Here is a 16,985-nt window from a genome sequence, read left to right as displayed (position 1 = left end):
ATACTGCAATAGCTACACCCTTTTTGCACATGGTCTTCTTTCTTATTCAGATATTTAGTCGTAAGTGACTTATATGTATGTATATATTGTATATATTGTGCTATTTCTTACTTCTTGTTTTGTCTATTTTTGTTACTGTTTGTACTGGAGCACTGTAACCAACATAATTTCCCCTAGGGATCAATGAAGTATTCTGAATCTGGTTAACAATTGCACAATATAGTGAAGTAAGATAGAAACAAGGTTAACATGTAGGTAAAGAAAATAAATAATAATAATAAAAATGATAAGAAATAACAACTGGAATTTGCTTTTAATCTCAAACGGCGCCGAGAGGGGTTGCAGGTGGCGCGCTTTGATTACCTGCGCATCATTTGACGCACACGTCATCGTCCAACTGGCCCAGTGCGCATGCGCTTTAAACTTTATTCGAGGAAGTGGTAGGACAGGCACTAGAAGCGATAGGGAAGAGTTTGTTGTTAACTCCACCTTCAGAGAAGACAAAAAGAACACCTCGCAACATTTTCAAAATGTCGGAATTTGATAACAACCCGTTCGCAGATACTGCCAGCGAAAACCCTTTCAATGTAAGTACGAGGACTGAGATTATAAGGCGCAGTCGGTGACATATCAAACGGCGGCAGTTAAACGGTAGCCAGCACGCCAGGAAACTTGTTGGGTGGATGTCGGGGCGGGGACCTACGTCTTTGAGGATTGCAACCATTTGGCAGGAAGTGTGACTGACAGGTTTTTAACCAATCACGTGGCTTGTAAAACGGCTGGGTATCCTGTGAGTTTAGTTGCAGGAAGTTAAACTTGAAATGTGTGTCAAATATATTTTTTAAGCCACAGTACCTCTTTTCTGCTTCCATCGGAAGATAATGTACATTATTGTGTGTATTTCTAATGTCTTAGACGTGATTTGTGATAGTTCTGGTGGTTTGTAATGTGACGTTTATCGAAACTGCTGGTTTTCTCTCTACAAAGAGCTTCTAGCACACAGGATGTCTGGTAGTAGGCCAGTTGTTTGTGGAAATAGGAACGTCCTTCCTTCACTTTAAAATATTAAAATGGGCGAGCGCAAACTAAGGTCTTTCTTTATATGCACTGAAATAATATATAGTTATATGAACAGATTTATAGTAGGAAAGCCTACTGGGAATGTTCTTATCCTCATGTTCCCATACATTTTTCCCTGGATAAATGTTCAGAAATAGTGAGAGTAAGAGTGTTTAGTTGCTATGTCTTTACAGATTTTCTTTTGTTCCCTTGCACTAAAATTGGTTAATAACAGAAACAAGCCCAGAATTTCACATTTGGTCATTAATGTTTCTGTTGGCTTTTTCACAAAGACGTGTTGAAGCTTTGAGGGGTATACTGTGAAAGAAGTTAAACACAGCCAGGTTTCCTTAGTGTTAGCAGGCTTGACAAAACCTAAAACCCTAGTCTGAGGTAATGGGGATCACAGTAGTGGCTACTGCTCCGGACAAGGCTATGTGTGACACGTCTGAGAAAAGATATGAGACCCATTAATTGTACTTTGTAGTACACTCAGGAGCTAGAATTATTTGCCATTCATAAAGGAAGTGGTTTGACCCCTGGCTGTTTCAGTCTGCATGGAAAAGTGTCCTTAGGCAATTTTACCTCCATTATTGCCTAGTCCTCATCTGAAATTGAAAATGAATTGAATGAAAATGAATTAATAGAAAGAAGTCATAGAAAAAGACAAGTAGAATAAAGTACAATGTGAATATGTGTGTGAAAAGGAAGACGTGGCTTTTAGTCTTTAAGTGCTTTGAGTACTCAGTAAGGGTAGACAACCCCTTTAAATGCACCAGTCTGTGATTTAATATTATGCCAGCCAAGAAAAAGGATGAAAATGAAATAAATGGCTGACACAGAGGCAGCAGCAGTTAGGGAGACTCTGACATTGATTAATCCCTAATGTAAGTTACTCTTTAAAAACCTAGTTTTTGTCACTGTGTCTCATACTCCTTTAACACAGTTTTTTAACACACAGAAGTTTCAAACCCAACAATGGAAGAGCACCAATTTAAAAATATTAACCATCATCTTTTGCTTGTTGTTTTTTATCCATATGTATGTGTATATATAAGAATGAATGATTTATTGTACATGTGTATGTACATGCACGGAAACAGTCCTTTTATATCAGTCTTTCTCTTTCATGGAAACCTTTGAAGTCTGTCAGGAATTATCTCACACTCCATAAGTTTTCTTTTTTTTTCTCTAGGACATGAGCTAGATATGTTAGCCTAGTTTCTGCAGTAGTAAAGAACCTGTTTATGTTTTCCATCTTTCCTTCTTATTATGCAATATGAAATTCATAAAGTAAAAAAAAAAAATTAAAGGCTGAACCTGTCATAACTCTCTTTATTTAACAGTTTTGAAATGAAGTGTAACATTTTAGTAACAGTGGCCATTCTTGAAAATGTAGAATTAGATAAAATGCAACATAAAAGGTGAATAGAAACCTAGCAGATTAATCACAATGGCTTGATCATGATATCAGATTTGAATAACCGCATAGATAAGTGGGTGTTTGCATCTGTTAACACACACGTGCTGTTGTTAGGGTTTTTCAATTCTACCAAATGTTAAGAAATCTATCTTATTGCAGAGAGAGCAACAGTTTACAGGAGCATTCAGAGTCTAAGGTTCAACCAGGCCTCATATTTAATGTGACATATTTAACAGTGAATTGCTCTTATCACACTCCAAATCAAAACCAATGACCTGTGGGTACTATTCTGTGTAAGATTTAAGTGGCATTATGCTGTTACAGTATTGCAGAATGGAACTTTTGTTATCTCAAGTGTTCAATAGGTGTGACGTCAGTGGAGACTTCTGTTTGTTTGGTGGGTGGACTGGATAAATACCCTAGTAGCAGCTGGAGTATAATATGTACTCTGAAAAGCAGTTCTATTCATAAAAGCTCGCTGTCTGTGGTCACATTAAATATTTAACATGTTACCAACCTTTGAAAGACTTAAAGAATATTAAAAATGTTAAAATGTGCATGTTTGTGGACTGCAGACTGCACTATGCTGCTTTTTTTCCCCTGTAGGCCTTTCTGAGCATGTACTTCTATCATTTGTAGCACTGTGTGGCTGTGGTATCTAAATTATTATTTTTGGGCCTTTGCGGGACAGACGCAGTAAAGATGTTTACAGGTGGGAATGTTTACAGGTGTGTCACTTTCCTATGGTTAGGAAAGCAGGTAGAGAAAGGGGAATACATGCAGCAAAGGGCCGCGGGTTGGAGACGAACCCATGCCATACTGCTTTTGGTCACCTGTTCACCCAGTGAGCTAAACCGGCACCCCATGGCTGTGGTATCTAATGTAAAAAGTAGTAGTATCCAGCTGCTGTTTTGAAATGGCCACACCTAGGCAATCAGCAGTTATGAGAGCATGTCCGGTTTCCTTGTACACAGACGTTAAAGTCACGGTATTATTTTTATATTAAAATATGCCATGTTTACCTGTCATCTATATACAGTGCGCAGTTTTCCATATATCAGCATATATGGAAAACGGCATCTTTGTATGTCTGTCTATTGTTTTGAAGATGCTGTCCTCTTGTTTGAGGCTTGTCCCAGCTCGGTTTTCATTTCAGAGACTCTGTAAGTTTGCTGTCATCAGTTACTTTATTCACTGCTGTCGGTTTGTCTCTCTAAAGGATGTATAATAAGCCACTCCTCGCTGTTTACTAAGCATATGTTTTTTACCTGTGCAATTAGGTAAAGACGTTTTGCACGAGAGCCTTTGAATATCTTTGCAGGCAACAAGGAGTTGTTTCGTAAAATGTATCATGGGTCATTTAAGTTGGGTTTAGAGGTTAATTCCATTCACCCTTTTCCCTTTATATTGCTAGCTGTTGATCATCTCGCTCAGACGTCTCTATGTTGCCGTCTGGGAATGTTTACAGGTGTGTCACAAGCACATATTAACAAGCAGGCGAGCTCTTATCACACTGTTGGTGAGTGACATGTCACGTAGTCATGTGAAGTACTCGTTCCGTCTACCTTTTAAAGGAAGGACTGATTTGTCCCAGATTATTGAAGTGATTCTGGAAGTTGTTACTGTGTCATCGTTTTTGTTTTTGATCACCCACCGAGTTCACACAAACTTGCAGATGCAGCATTTCTCAGGACTGCATTGTACACCAGCCTTTCCAAATAAAAGCTTAGTTGTTACAATATGTTCTAGTGTAAATATTAGATATTGGTGTGTGTGTATATATATATATATATATATATATGTGTATTTAGATGTTTCTTTTTATGTGCCAGTCTGGGATTATCTCTGAGACCTTGTCAGAGTAATTTACAGCACAGTTTCAGGTTCTTCCAGAACATCACGGGCTGTTGAGTTACATTCAAACCTTTTATAAGGAATGTTTTAATGAGGACAAGGTATGAGTCTACATTTTACAACATAGTAGCAACCACCACACCCTATCAGTAAATTGTGTATTTCATATATGTATAGACAGTGGTTATAGCTACTGTTGCGTAACCCTCTGCTTTCTGAATTTTAAATATTGCCATTGTGGCTGCTGCCATGTTGGTATGTTGCTGAAATCGAGACCTGGAGTAGACAAAGGTCATTGGGAGGGTTGCAAACACAATATGTAATAATCTGTGCCAAATCAAATATGCATATCCTTCCACTGTAACTCACATTTTGAGTAAACCTCAAGTGGCCATTAGAAGAACTGCAGTTTTTAGAACTTGTTCAGCTGCTTCAATTTTTCAGCCCCAGAGGGCTTAACAAACTCAGCCTTAGGAAACCATTGTTTCCATTGTCAACTGTCTACTAATTCACTGCCGCTAGACTTCACGAAGAAAAGAACTGTCTAGGGCTCCAAATACAAAGAGTGTCTGACTCCATTGCCCAGCCCTCTGAAGAATCCAGATATCAAAGGGAGATTCATAAAAATCAAGGCTCAGATACTTTCCCTACTGAAAGATGTGAAGAGCAGGCCAGAGGTTGCACCACCATCAGAAACAAGCTGGTTCAGCCTATGTCGTGTGGTGTGTCTGCTCAAGACATGGCCATGGAGCAGACAGTATGGAGTTTCTGTTCATCCTCTGTAAAGAAACCATGAACAACCCGCTGAAGTACACAGGATATGGAAACACAGCAGGACTTCTTGCAGCTCGACTAGGACTCTTCTGACCAGGACACAGGAAAAGAATACAAACCTGCTAACTCAGTTTTGTGATAACCCCTTCACTGGTTATGTAGGTTATAGTTATTGAACGTTTTTTGGGGAAAAAAATCTCTCCAATCTACCTGAAGACATTTCTGATTCAGACTCTGACTACTGCTGCTGAACAACTAGGCCAAGTTTTCCAGACTGAGCCTACGGGGCCCACCCCCGACACATCTTGAGCTGTGTCCCATTTTAAGACCTGGATTTTTTTTCAAAGCTGGTATTTGTAGCTGGGCTGAATTTGAGCCTTTAATCTGAGCGAACTGCTGAGTGTAGAGGTGTGTCTAAAAACTTCAGGTACTGGATCAGAGAATCTCATCGTCGTCTGGAAATTGCTATAGATTGGAGAGGAGAAAAAAAAATCAGAAATAATTGTGTGAGGTGTAACCGGGACAAGTGGTAGCAATTAAGTTAAACAGAAGCTGAAGATGTGTCAGGAAGATGGAGAACAATAAAATATTTGTGTAAGTTTAATTGAGACTGTAATTTTGCTTTGCAGGGTTTCTTTGGTTTTCCTTACTGATATTGACTGACAACCACTTAAATACAAATACAAAAGGACAATTTGCAATTAAGCTGTTGGGACATCCTAGAAATCTTACCGTCTTCCTTTCAAATAGGACAGACCCTTGTTGAATTACATCACGACACATGCGTGTTATATCACAGGAGGCTCCAGAGACCCTGTCGGGCTGAAGTGGAGTCATGTATGGCAGGAATTCAGTTACTGTTGTAGTTTTGGTGTGAATAAAAATTTCCTGGTACCTTTTTCTCCCCCTCATATTTCTTTTTGCATGCCAATATAAAGTGCATCATTAAAATGTCTGGTCATGTGTTGGGATTTTTCAGACGTGCCTTCTCATATTATAGAGAGTGGTTAAATCAATAGTGAGCTCACTAGAGTCATTTAATGATTACCAGTGCTTATCCAGGGGTAATATCACCAGGAACCTCAGAGGTTATTGCTGGATGTTATTGTACTTTACTTTATGACTTTGGCAAAGCATGATACGAGATTTCATAATCTCAGCTTCCTTTTTTCTTTTTGAGGGTTGCTTTCAGTGTTTCAGGAAATGGTAAAGCTTATAACAAAGAGTTCTTCTGGAGAGAAAATGAACAGCACTAAACGAATTTCTTCTTTGTAGATTTTAAGTCAAGCAGCTCTAAATAAACTTGATATTCTTTATTTATTTATATTTATAAATATATATTTATTTTATTTTATATTTATTTATATTTATATTTTTGCAAAACGGTTCAGTTAAGCCATGTAAATGCACTTACCTCTAATAGCAGCTCACCAAACCTGGTACAAGAGGCGTCTTTTTCATTACTGTATAGCACCTACACTTATTTCTGCAGCTTTTGGCTCAAAGATAAGAAATACTTCCAAGCTGTCATCATAGACAGAAATTGGATCAAAATGTATTTGTAGATTTTCAGGTGACCCATTATTATTTGCTGCATGGAGAAAAGTTGATAAAGATGAGCACATGTTTTTATTATTATTTTTATTGTTTTTCCAGGATCCCGCTGTCACTCAGGTGACAAAATCCAACATCGAACCAGTTGACCAGTACAACCCTTTCTCTGCTCAACCCAATGTAAGCCATCTGGAAGCTACATTTTCTACTTATTTTGTTGGTTTTGAAACCATTTGATGGTGTCTTATCTGCACATTTCCTCATTATTTCGTTTTCCTGTCAAAATATTGTATCTTTTGTTTTTTCTCACCATCTTTCAGTTCACCATTTCAATTTTTTGGTCTTCTTGGCCTGCTTATGTTGCCATTCCCTTTATCTTCTTAGCCTTGTTTTCCTGGTATTCCTTCTCTTTTACTGGTTGCATTTGAATCTTTTGTTTGCTTATTGTTGTTTTTTAGGATGGACTAGCGGCTCACACCACATCTCCTGCTGTGCTACAGCCATCTACAGAGCCCAGTCCACAGGTGAGAATTTATACCAAACCCACCACTTATCGGATTAAAAAAATGGTTTCATGAAGGTGAATGAGCAGGTGTGGGTGAGATTTTATAACAATCTAACATTATTATTGCACAAATATGTGACCTTACTCTGTTTTTTCAGTTGATGGATGGTGAGAATTATGAGATTGAGATACATCGAAGCCCTGATTGACAACAAAGAGCAGAATAAGACTCAGTTGCAGTTTACTGAAGCCGTAAGACAGCCCCAGTCTGTCAGGAGAGGTTGGCTAATGCTAACATTGTGCAAAGCAAGCTAAAAATACATCTGGAAATAAAACATTTTTGAGAGCAACTCAAACCTACTGTAGAAGACCACTACATCCAAGCCAAGATGAGCAAGACCATTTATTGAAATTCAATAAATACATTTAAAAAATTCAGTTCTTATGCTAGGTCTAGATGTCACAGATGGGCTCTTAATCACATATTCCTACTGCAGCACATTTAGAAGAACTCATAACTATGATGACAATTGGATGTTATTTAGTGACAGTGTGAATGGAGGTGTGCATTTTGTCTTGCCCTCTGCTGTGCACTGAGTACTAAAAGTTTGGAAACCACTAAGAAAGAGTATTTTCTTAAGTTCCAATTCTACTTATCCTGCCTGTGTTTAATTAATAGTTATTTTTCACACAGATGGTGTAGCTGTTTCTTTTACTCAAAGCCGTTTAGTTGCTACATCAAACTAAATGTCCAAACCTTATTTTGCCAAAAAGATCACAAAACTGAGCTTTTAATGTAATTTCTCTACATGATAAAGTCAGACTTAAGGCATAATCCTACCTACTAACTATTCTAGTCTAGCAACATCTGATTCAAAGAATAAAATGTTTAGAAATTGCATTTTTTAGCAACACGTGGCTCATTTTAGAATTCTAAAATAACTGGATGTGTCTAAAGGGCCTTCAGACTCTTCAGACTCTCAGTATGGTCCTTACGTCAGGATGTGTGGTTGCTACACAAACATCTACTCACTTTACACATTATTATAATGAAGCTCTTTGTTCTGTCCCATAAATATTCATGAATAGCAAAACAGATCACCTGCATCCTACCTCTTCCTGGCAAGTCAGAGATCAGATATGATAACCATGAATATGTATTTCCTGTAATATGTCATTTAAAAGTCAAGTACACCCTTTTAGATGCCTGTGAAAACAGATGCAATTCAGAGTGTTTATTGAAGTGGCTCATAGCGACTCATTGCTGTCTTGGGTGTTAAAAACTGAAACTAGAAAGCTTATATGTGAAGTGAATCATTTCTGCACCGTTTCCTTGCTATTTGCATGAAATCTGAATCTCCTGACAGTGGCTTAGATCATTTTCTGTGCATCTAATGTGGTGGTTGAGTGAAGCGTTTCCTCCTTTTTCAGGCAACTGCTGCTGCAGCTCAGGTCAACCTGCTGAGGCAGCAGGAAGAGCTGGAGAGGAAAGCTGCCGAGCTGGAGCGCAGAGAGCATGAGCTACAGAGCAGAGGCCCGACAGGTCATTAAAAACAAAACTCCTCAGCAAAGCGCCCTGATAACAGACATTGATTTGCAACGTGTGCATTATGTACCAAAGACAAATATAAAACTACATCCTAGCACACACTGGCTTTTTTTTTGTTTTGTTTGTTTTTTGGCTCTGATATTCATATCAATAGGTCTGCAAAGAGCTATAACAATAATATGAAGATCATTATCTGTTAATTATCAACTTTGGTGAATGACTGAATGTCTGGTGAAATGTGTCTTCATGTGCTGCATCTGCTGATGTAAATTTGCGGTGATAAGTTTTTAGTTTAGTTTAAAAAGCAGATGCTTAGATAGGTTTATGTAAACAGTGCAGTTATGTTCCAGAGGCACAGCAGTGACATTATCCAGCCTGCTTAGGTAGGAATGCTGCTGTACATTGTCTCCCACACACTTGAGTAAATGACTCAGATGAATGTGTCAGTATTTTAAGAATAACCACCGATTGCTTGTTGTTAAACTCTATTCGTGCTCATGATATATCTGCTGTGTTGTATTTATAGTTTGCCATGCTGATGTTATCTCTTGACTCGACAGGTAAAGAGAACAACTGGCCTCCACTTCCAAAGTTCTTCCCCATCAAACCATGTTTTTACCAGGACTTCTCAGAGGAAATCCCCCCAGAATACCAGAGAGTCTGCAAGATGATGTACTACCTCTGGATGTGTAAGCACATTACATTTTTAGGGGGGCGGACATTGGAAGTCTGAGAAGTAAAAACCTTTCGGGAAGGTTTGAAGCTCTGAATCGGTGTCAAAATGTACCTTAAAATCACTTCTTAACAACACCGGTTGGTGTGATGGGAAAAACACCCCAGCCAGTACTGTTTAGTTTTTTTTGTTCTTTGCTGTATACATACATGATACTGAAATTCTGACTAGAATACAATCACTGACTCTCTCTACTGTTGTCCTCAGTCAACTGTGTGACTCTGTTCCTCAACCTGCTGGCATGTTTGGCTTTCTTCACCACGGCTTCAAGCAATGGTGTTGACTTTGGTCTCTCCATTCTCTGGCTCATCCTCTTTGCTCCCTGCTCCTTCCTCTGCTGGTACCGACCCGTCTACAAGGCCTTCAGGTGAGTCCCCCCATCATGAAAGGTACTGTATGCATCATTTGACCCCATGTGTGGACAGTGATGTGTTTTTAAGAACTCTGCTTAAAATGCATTTTTTCATCTGGATTTTACAGACGTGTACATTAATGCATTAGCTTTTGAAATGTTTGTTCCCAAATGTATTGTGTATAAATTTAACAAAAAACCCTGTGAGTTTATTTTTAACACTTTAAAACCGGTCGGAGCGGGCACGCTCTGTTTTGCGTAACTATTTTTAAATTCCGGTAGCACTGCAACCACGTAAGCTAGCGCAATAATTTTTTTTGCACATGAAACCGGAGGAGTTGTACTTACATCTTATGCCATCAGCTTGTCCTAAGTCACAGTTTCCTTCCACATATAGCTTTGCAAAAACTGCATAAAAAGCACTTGAAGCAACAAAAACATAATATTCCAGAAACATGCTTTGCCGATCAGATCAGCTGTTCGTAACACCATCAGCGCGAACTATCGCATGTCCGCCATGACCTGCCCGAAACCGGAAGTGACGTCATTTTGCGGAAATGTAGTTTTTTACCATCAGGCCCTTATGAGCCTATACTTGTGTTTTTAAAAGTTATGTTTGACTATATGACTTTCTGTGTCGTTTCTGGGATGCTTAGGACTCATATTGCACTGCTGGAAATAGTTTATTTTGATGCATATGCTGTTTTTTTTTTTTTTGCAAATTTGCATTATAATATTTATTTTTCGTTTTTCCTGCAGTATATAAAAATTGGTGTATTTCAAAAATAAAAATATGAAGACACTCAAAATATTTTGTATTTACAGTTTTGAGGGATAAGCCTCTTAAATTTCTCTAACTAGAAATATATGTTAAAAAAACAAAAACAATTTTCAATTTTTTTGTAGTTTATTGCACTTTTTTTGCAATTTATGTAATTACTATGCACTTAATGCATACATATCATTAAAATTTGGGCTATAATGGTTGTATTGATGTATATCAACTTGAAATTCTCCCAAAAATGGCACTACAACATGTAAAAATATAATATAAGCTCTGGCGGACTTGGTTCTATGGTAGGGTTAAGTTTCGATCAACTGCTGTGAACAAAAAGAAAAATGCCTGATAACTTTGATACTTTTTGTAACAACGATAATGCTTCTGCGCCAAATGTATTCGCTTTGCCTTGTAATTTTTGCGCTGTCACAGTGTGTATTTCACACATTACATTTATATTACAGCGTTGCCATGATAAAGACTTGCACTTGCACATGTCACTTAAATTCATATAACTGTACTCCTGATATAAATGTGTTTTCTAAGTCTGAAAGTTTAATGGATGGGTTTTTTCCCTCTTTTTCAGGACTGACAGCTCCTTCAGCTTCTTCTTCTTCTTCTTTGTGTTTTTTTGCCAAGTGGTAATCTTCATCATCCAGTCAATAGGCATACCCCACTGGGGCAACAGGTGAGTGTCATGTATGTCCTGTTTTTCAATAAAAACTTTAGTTTTCCAGATGGCTTCTTCAAAAGTAAATATGTGGGCATTACGTTTATGGTTTTTAAGCATATACTTGAAATAATATGTTAAGGATATAATCAATTTATGCTTGTTGGGTTAGCTTTTTTTTTTTTTTTATTACCCTCTGCAAATTTCAATTTTTTTTTTTTTTTTAACTCTAAGGCATCTGTATTTAATTACATATCTGGATAAATAAAGCTTATGTTAGTCCACCATGTTATGGTAGATATATGCATTGCATGAAAGTAAATCAGAGTCCTGTTTCAATTTCAGTTTGTGCATCTTCATCACAAACCACAGACATTTTGGATATAAAGTCGCAACAGTTATTTCATATTCTGTTGGCGGCTTTAGTGAAATTTAGAAGTTCAAAAAACTATTTTTAAACACCAGAAATTGCAATAAGTATATTTTAAGTTCAAGTTCGAACAAATGTTATAATTTAACATATAATTTTGACAGAATAATTATGTTTATATTATTATTAATTCATAGTATGTATGAATCTCATAAGAGCTCATGAATAGATAATAAAATAACTGGTTTCATGGGAGTATTCAAGTTGTGATCGTGTCCCTCTGACTGACAAAGTGTTTTGTGTGCTTGTGATTTGTTGCGTTAAATAATCAGAACTATTACCGGTCATTTGGCCTGTCAGCTGCCGTCCTCTCTCTTTCCTTCATTTTCTGCAATCTTTCATCTCTTATGACAGAAACTTTCCATTCTTCAGCCTCTAGCCTGCTGCCTCTCTGTCTGCTGGTAATTCTGTAAGTTTCTGCTGCTTGCAATCTGTTACCCCACCGTTTCTTTGTTCTCTTTTCCCAATCTAAGTGTGTTTCAGCTTAAACTGCATCAGAATACGGTGTCATAACCTCTGCTCTTTAACCAGTGATCCATTTTAAATACTAACCTGCTGTTTTTTACTTTGTGTTTGTTTGTTGTTGTTTTTTTTTCCTTTTTTCCTATTTTTTTAACTTCTTAATATTACGATCAAATTAATTATAAATGTATTAAAGTCAAACACAGTTTTAAAGGTAAAAAGAAGAATAAGAGCAACAGAAAATGAGGGCAGTGATGTTCCTTTATTTCACGTTAATTATTTAACCAGAAAGTGGTTGGCATTTGTTTTTGTTTTTGTCCGGCTGCTTCCAAAACACATTCTTCTCGTCTCCTCAAATCTAATATAGCAGCGTACATGTGTTGTACACTGTATGTTGTACACTGTATGTTGTATGTTTCCTTCTGTTGAATACAATTTTAAGTTTCACTGATGCTGTTCATAAGATCACCTAAAACTCTGCTGTTTGTTGCAGTGGTTGGCTCTCTGCATTCACTGTCATCAGTCAACACCGTGCAGTGGGAATCATCATGATCATAGTGGCCATCCTCTTCACTTTGTGCGCTGTGATGTCTGTCATTCTGCTCAAGATGGTAAGAGTTGCCTCACTTTTCTTTTTTTCTTAATTTTCTTCAGAACACAGTTTTTATCTCTGGTTATTTTACTTATTGACTCACTAATCAACAGTTGCTAGATGTCTGTGTAATGTTATGGTTGATTTTTTGGTTAACACCAGTGCAAATCCTTCAAGTGCACCAATCACAATGAAATGGAATTCCAGCCATTCATTCATTCATTCATTCATTCATTCATTCATTCATTCATAAATGTGTGTCCAGTTCAGGAGCCTATCCCAGCCCTATGCTTCTAATAGGGCAAGAAGCAAGGTAGATCCTGGACAGGTCACCATTGTGTCACAAGGCTAACACAGAGAGAAAGACCGTCATTCACACTCACATCTAAGGCATTTTTAGAAATACGACATGCTTATCTCTGGTCTGTGGGAAGAAACCAGTGTATCCAGAGAGAAACCCATCTGGCCAGCATGGCCACCCCTCTTGTTGTGCTGCCTGCTAATTTCAATTTAGAAAAAAATAAAAATTCCACTTCATTTTTGTAGCACCAGATCAAAACAGTCATTGCAAATTGCTTTATATTAGAGAGAAGACAAAATCAGTCGATCCCCTATGAGCCGTACTTGGTGATTTTTAGTAGGAAGAGACCTCATGCAGTACCAGGCCGAAGCGGGATTTATTTTCCAGCAGAGGTAGCTTGTTTGGTGTCTCCTCCCATACAGGGATGACCTACCTGTTTAAACAGCAATTTTCTCACAATTTCTTCCTCCTCAGGTCCACAGCATGTACCGACGTACTGGGGCCAGTTTCCAGAAGGCGCAGCAGGAGTTCTCTCAGGGCGTCTTCACCAGTAAAACCTTCCAAACTGCCGCTGCTGGAGCAGCTTCCTCTGCTGCCCAGGGAGCCTTCCAGGCAAACAACTAATGGTAGATTTAGCTAAACTGAGCTTGTTTAGCAGGTCAATGTCTGTACATTATCAGGTCTGGATAATTAATTAAACTAAAGTTGAACAAATGAGCCTGTTGAAGCCATCGGCCAGATTTCTGGAAATAAGAATTTGACCTCATAATGTACAGACCCTGAGCCAGGTTAAGCTCCTTCACCCTTCACCATCAGCATTTCTCTGTATCTCCTTTTGCTTGTCACTTTCAGTGTGTGCCATGCAGAGTTGCATTGTCTGAAGTGGGTGTTTTTAAAAAAACAAACAAAAAAGCAAGCAGTGGAGGGAAAGTGCAAACTGGAGTGTAAAGCATGAAGTTGACTCAGTGCTATTTCAGCATTTCTTGTACATAAAATATAAATATTTTATATTTCATGTGGGTGCAGTGAGCTTGCGGTCCTCCACACTGATGGAATATCCTGTAATATAAATAAAATGAAGTGTTTGTCATTGATTGACATGTATTTTGTCCTGGAAGCATATCTTTTAGCTTTTGTTTGCTGCACGTTTTCAGTCTAATGAGGAAGAAATGGATCTGATAGATCATGCTAATTGTAATCTGTGTGGCCTTAAGGTTTTGGATATTCCTTGGATGTTATTGCACAAAATGACTTAAACCTGGAGTAAGATGATCTTGGTAGTTAGCTCATGGTTTCTACATAACCAATCGCATCCACAGAGGAAACCACATCGCTCCACATCATTTCATGCTTGTACTCAGATTTTTTTAATCTAATTCGGCAGACTGAGGTTCTAATGTCCTTTTTTTTGTTTGTTTGTTTTTCTCCAGCCGAATATTCTTGCTGAACTGGTAATATTTACAAATGTTATCAGGATCACATTCATTTTTTTTCTTATTTTTTAGCAGCTTCAGCTATGTCTTGTCACTACCTTGTTTAAGAGCTGTTTCTAAGGAAACCAAATGAGTACTGAATATAAAAATGGAACATTTTTCTGATAAAATAAGTAGATCAGCATTTCTTATAGATTCTTTAATGGACTGAGTCCATCCAAGCTAGAGTATTTTTTTTTTTTAAATTTACTAACATTTAATGCAGGAGGAATGTTAGAAAATTTGCAATGATTTTCATTTTTTAAACGGTGTGAATATTTAACAACAATCAGAAAGTAAGTCGGGTATTCTGATTTCTGAGAAATCAGATATGTATCTGATTAGATGTATACCAAAGCAGTGTGAATATGATACATTTCATCCTCCTCAGAACAGATCCAGTTTCAGTAAACAGCTGCGGTATTTTCATTTCTTCTTGGAAATAGTGGAACATCCTCCTTGTATTCCTGTAACTTGTCCACTGAGCTCTAAATTATTTGTGTGCTGGTGTATATTTTCTACCTGATTTCATGTATTAAAAAGCATGCATATGTGTGTGTGTTTATTGATTGTACTGTTTCAAAGCATCAGCTTGGATGTAACATGTTCCTAAATGACAAGTGCAAATTTGAATGTTTTTTATGACGTTCCTGCACCGCATAACGGTCTGATTGGAGGTTTGAGCTTATTTACACTATGTATAGTAAATATGGTTTTAAATTCACACATTTCTGAATGCAGATCTGGATTTTGTATTTTAGCGTCTATTAAAATTTCTTTGCTTTAATTTACAACTGTTTTCCTTACTTTCCTTTTTTTAGTTTTACAGAACATTTACTCCTCCCCCCCCCCCCAAGTTTTAGATCTAATTTGAGTCAAGTTAATAGATACACTACACTGATGAGGCCTGCTGTGAGGAATGATTTCATGATGGTGGCACTGATTTTAAAAAAATCACAGGAGGCTGAGCTGGAGGTGGTAGAGTTGAAGATCTCAAGACGTGCACTGGGAGTGACCAGGTACAACAGGATTTGATCTGAGTATATAAGAGCGATTGAGTTATATGGAGACACAGTTGAGAAGGTTTGGACATGTACGGAGGGTGGATGGTGGATATAAACAAGAATTTCCTGCATCTGGACGCAATAAAGTACATGTTATCTAAAAAGTAACTGGTTCACATTAGCATTAGCCCAACATCTGACATGAGCAAAGGAAACATAATACCAGTGACGTGAAGACAATGATACTGCATCAATATGAGTTTGAATATTATTAAAAGCTTAAGTGTCACATACCTTTAAATTGGGTAGCAATTTGAACTAGTATGATAGAACAGAGATAATGTTTTGCTTAGTGCTGCAAATCAAAAATTTGGGGGAAGAAAGTTGTTGATATATTGATGCTTAGTTGCTACAATATGTAACAGATATTTATCTGTATTGTGGACACCAGTGCTACCCCTCAGCCTCCTAGTAGATGCACCTTTGATATGAAAACTCGTTCTCAATCTCATTCAGAAGATTTTCTGAAAGCTTGACCTCTGACCTTGACTTTGAGGTTGAGGTCACAGATTCAGACTTATCAGAGATGTTCGTGGCTAAACCTATGGCATCAATTTGAAACTCCTGCATTGTCTGATTCTCAAGTTCTCGCAGTCACAAACTTGGGTGTCCATGCCAATAACCCATGAGCCTTTTATGGCTGAGGGGTAATGAGTAAACTAGAGCTGCAGGGATATCACATCGGATGCTTTAATCAGAGTTCTGAGGTGTTACCGGCATCCATCCATTTCTCAAACTGTTTACTGAGTTGTCTAACAGCAGCTGAGATAAGGTGAGAGGCAGGGTACACCTTGGAGAGGTCACCAGTCAATCACAGGACCATCACATAGAGGCAAATGACCACTCATGTTCACATTCATGCCTCAGAGCATGGCTGGGTATTGTCACAGATTTCTACAACCAATTCAATTCTCTTTCACAATTTTATTCGATTCAATTCAATTTTAACTCAGCCAGAAATATTATAATTATGATCATTTATCTTGGAAATGTGCTGTAGAAAGAACCCTTTAAGGCTTGTAAATTAAATATATAATAATTTTTCAATTAAGAACAGATCCTAAAGCAGTTAAAATAATGCACTTTTCATTTAGGTTTTTATTTACTTCTGAGATTTGTGGTATTTCCACAGTGTTTCAGCTCCATTTTGCACGTCTTCCATATGCCTTTGCTTTTGTCCAGCTTTTCACTGGAGACAGTGAAGGCTTGGTGGCACCTTCAGTGGAGTAGCCATGATGGTTCATGTGCAGCCAGGTTACTTCACTCCTGGGTGGCTACCTCTTTCATACTCGGAAAAATACTTTTATATTTAAAAATTGATTTCAGGAATTAATGAATAGATATAAGATTATTTAAATTAAAATCGGTTTGAATTTAAAAAATCCTTAGCAAGCGCATTTAACTAAATGCAAC

At 37.6% G+C, this 16,985-nt stretch overlaps 1 protein-coding gene across 1 annotated transcript; it reads left to right on the top strand.

The window, feature by feature from the left end:
- Positions 1-416: 416 nt before the first annotated feature.
- scamp2 (secretory carrier membrane protein 2) lies at positions 417-15,302 on the top strand. The gene is made up of 9 exons (XM_085168188.1): positions 417-587; positions 6,767-6,844; positions 7,123-7,188; positions 8,601-8,712; positions 9,279-9,407; positions 9,659-9,818; positions 11,168-11,269; positions 12,637-12,754; positions 13,511-15,302. The coding sequence occupies exons 1-9, from the start codon at positions 531-533 to the stop codon at positions 13,658-13,660; spliced, it is 972 nt and encodes a 323-aa protein (XP_085024314.1). The 5' UTR covers positions 417-530; the 3' UTR covers positions 13,661-15,302.
- Positions 15,303-16,985: the final 1,683 nt, after the last annotated feature.

This window comes from Neolamprologus multifasciatus, chromosome 7 (assembly GCF_963576455.1).
Source record: "Neolamprologus multifasciatus chromosome 7, fNeoMul1.2, whole genome shotgun sequence".
Classification (NCBI taxonomy): Eukaryota; Metazoa; Chordata; class Actinopteri; order Cichliformes; family Cichlidae; genus Neolamprologus; species Neolamprologus multifasciatus.
This window is presented reverse-complemented; position numbering and strand designations above follow the sequence as displayed.

Excerpts from the sequence above, each read along its gene's own strand:
- scamp2 (XM_085168188.1), top strand. The coding sequence starts at position 531 with ATGTCGGAATTTGATAACAACCCGTTCGCAGATACTGCCAGCGAAAAC. Across the intron at positions 6,845-7,122 it reads CTTTCTCTGCTCAACCCAAT|GATGGACTAGCGGCTCACAC; the intron begins GTAAGCCATCTG and ends GTTGTTTTTTAG. Across the intron at positions 9,408-9,658 it reads GATGTACTACCTCTGGATGT|TCAACTGTGTGACTCTGTTC; the intron begins GTAAGCACATTA and ends TGTTGTCCTCAG.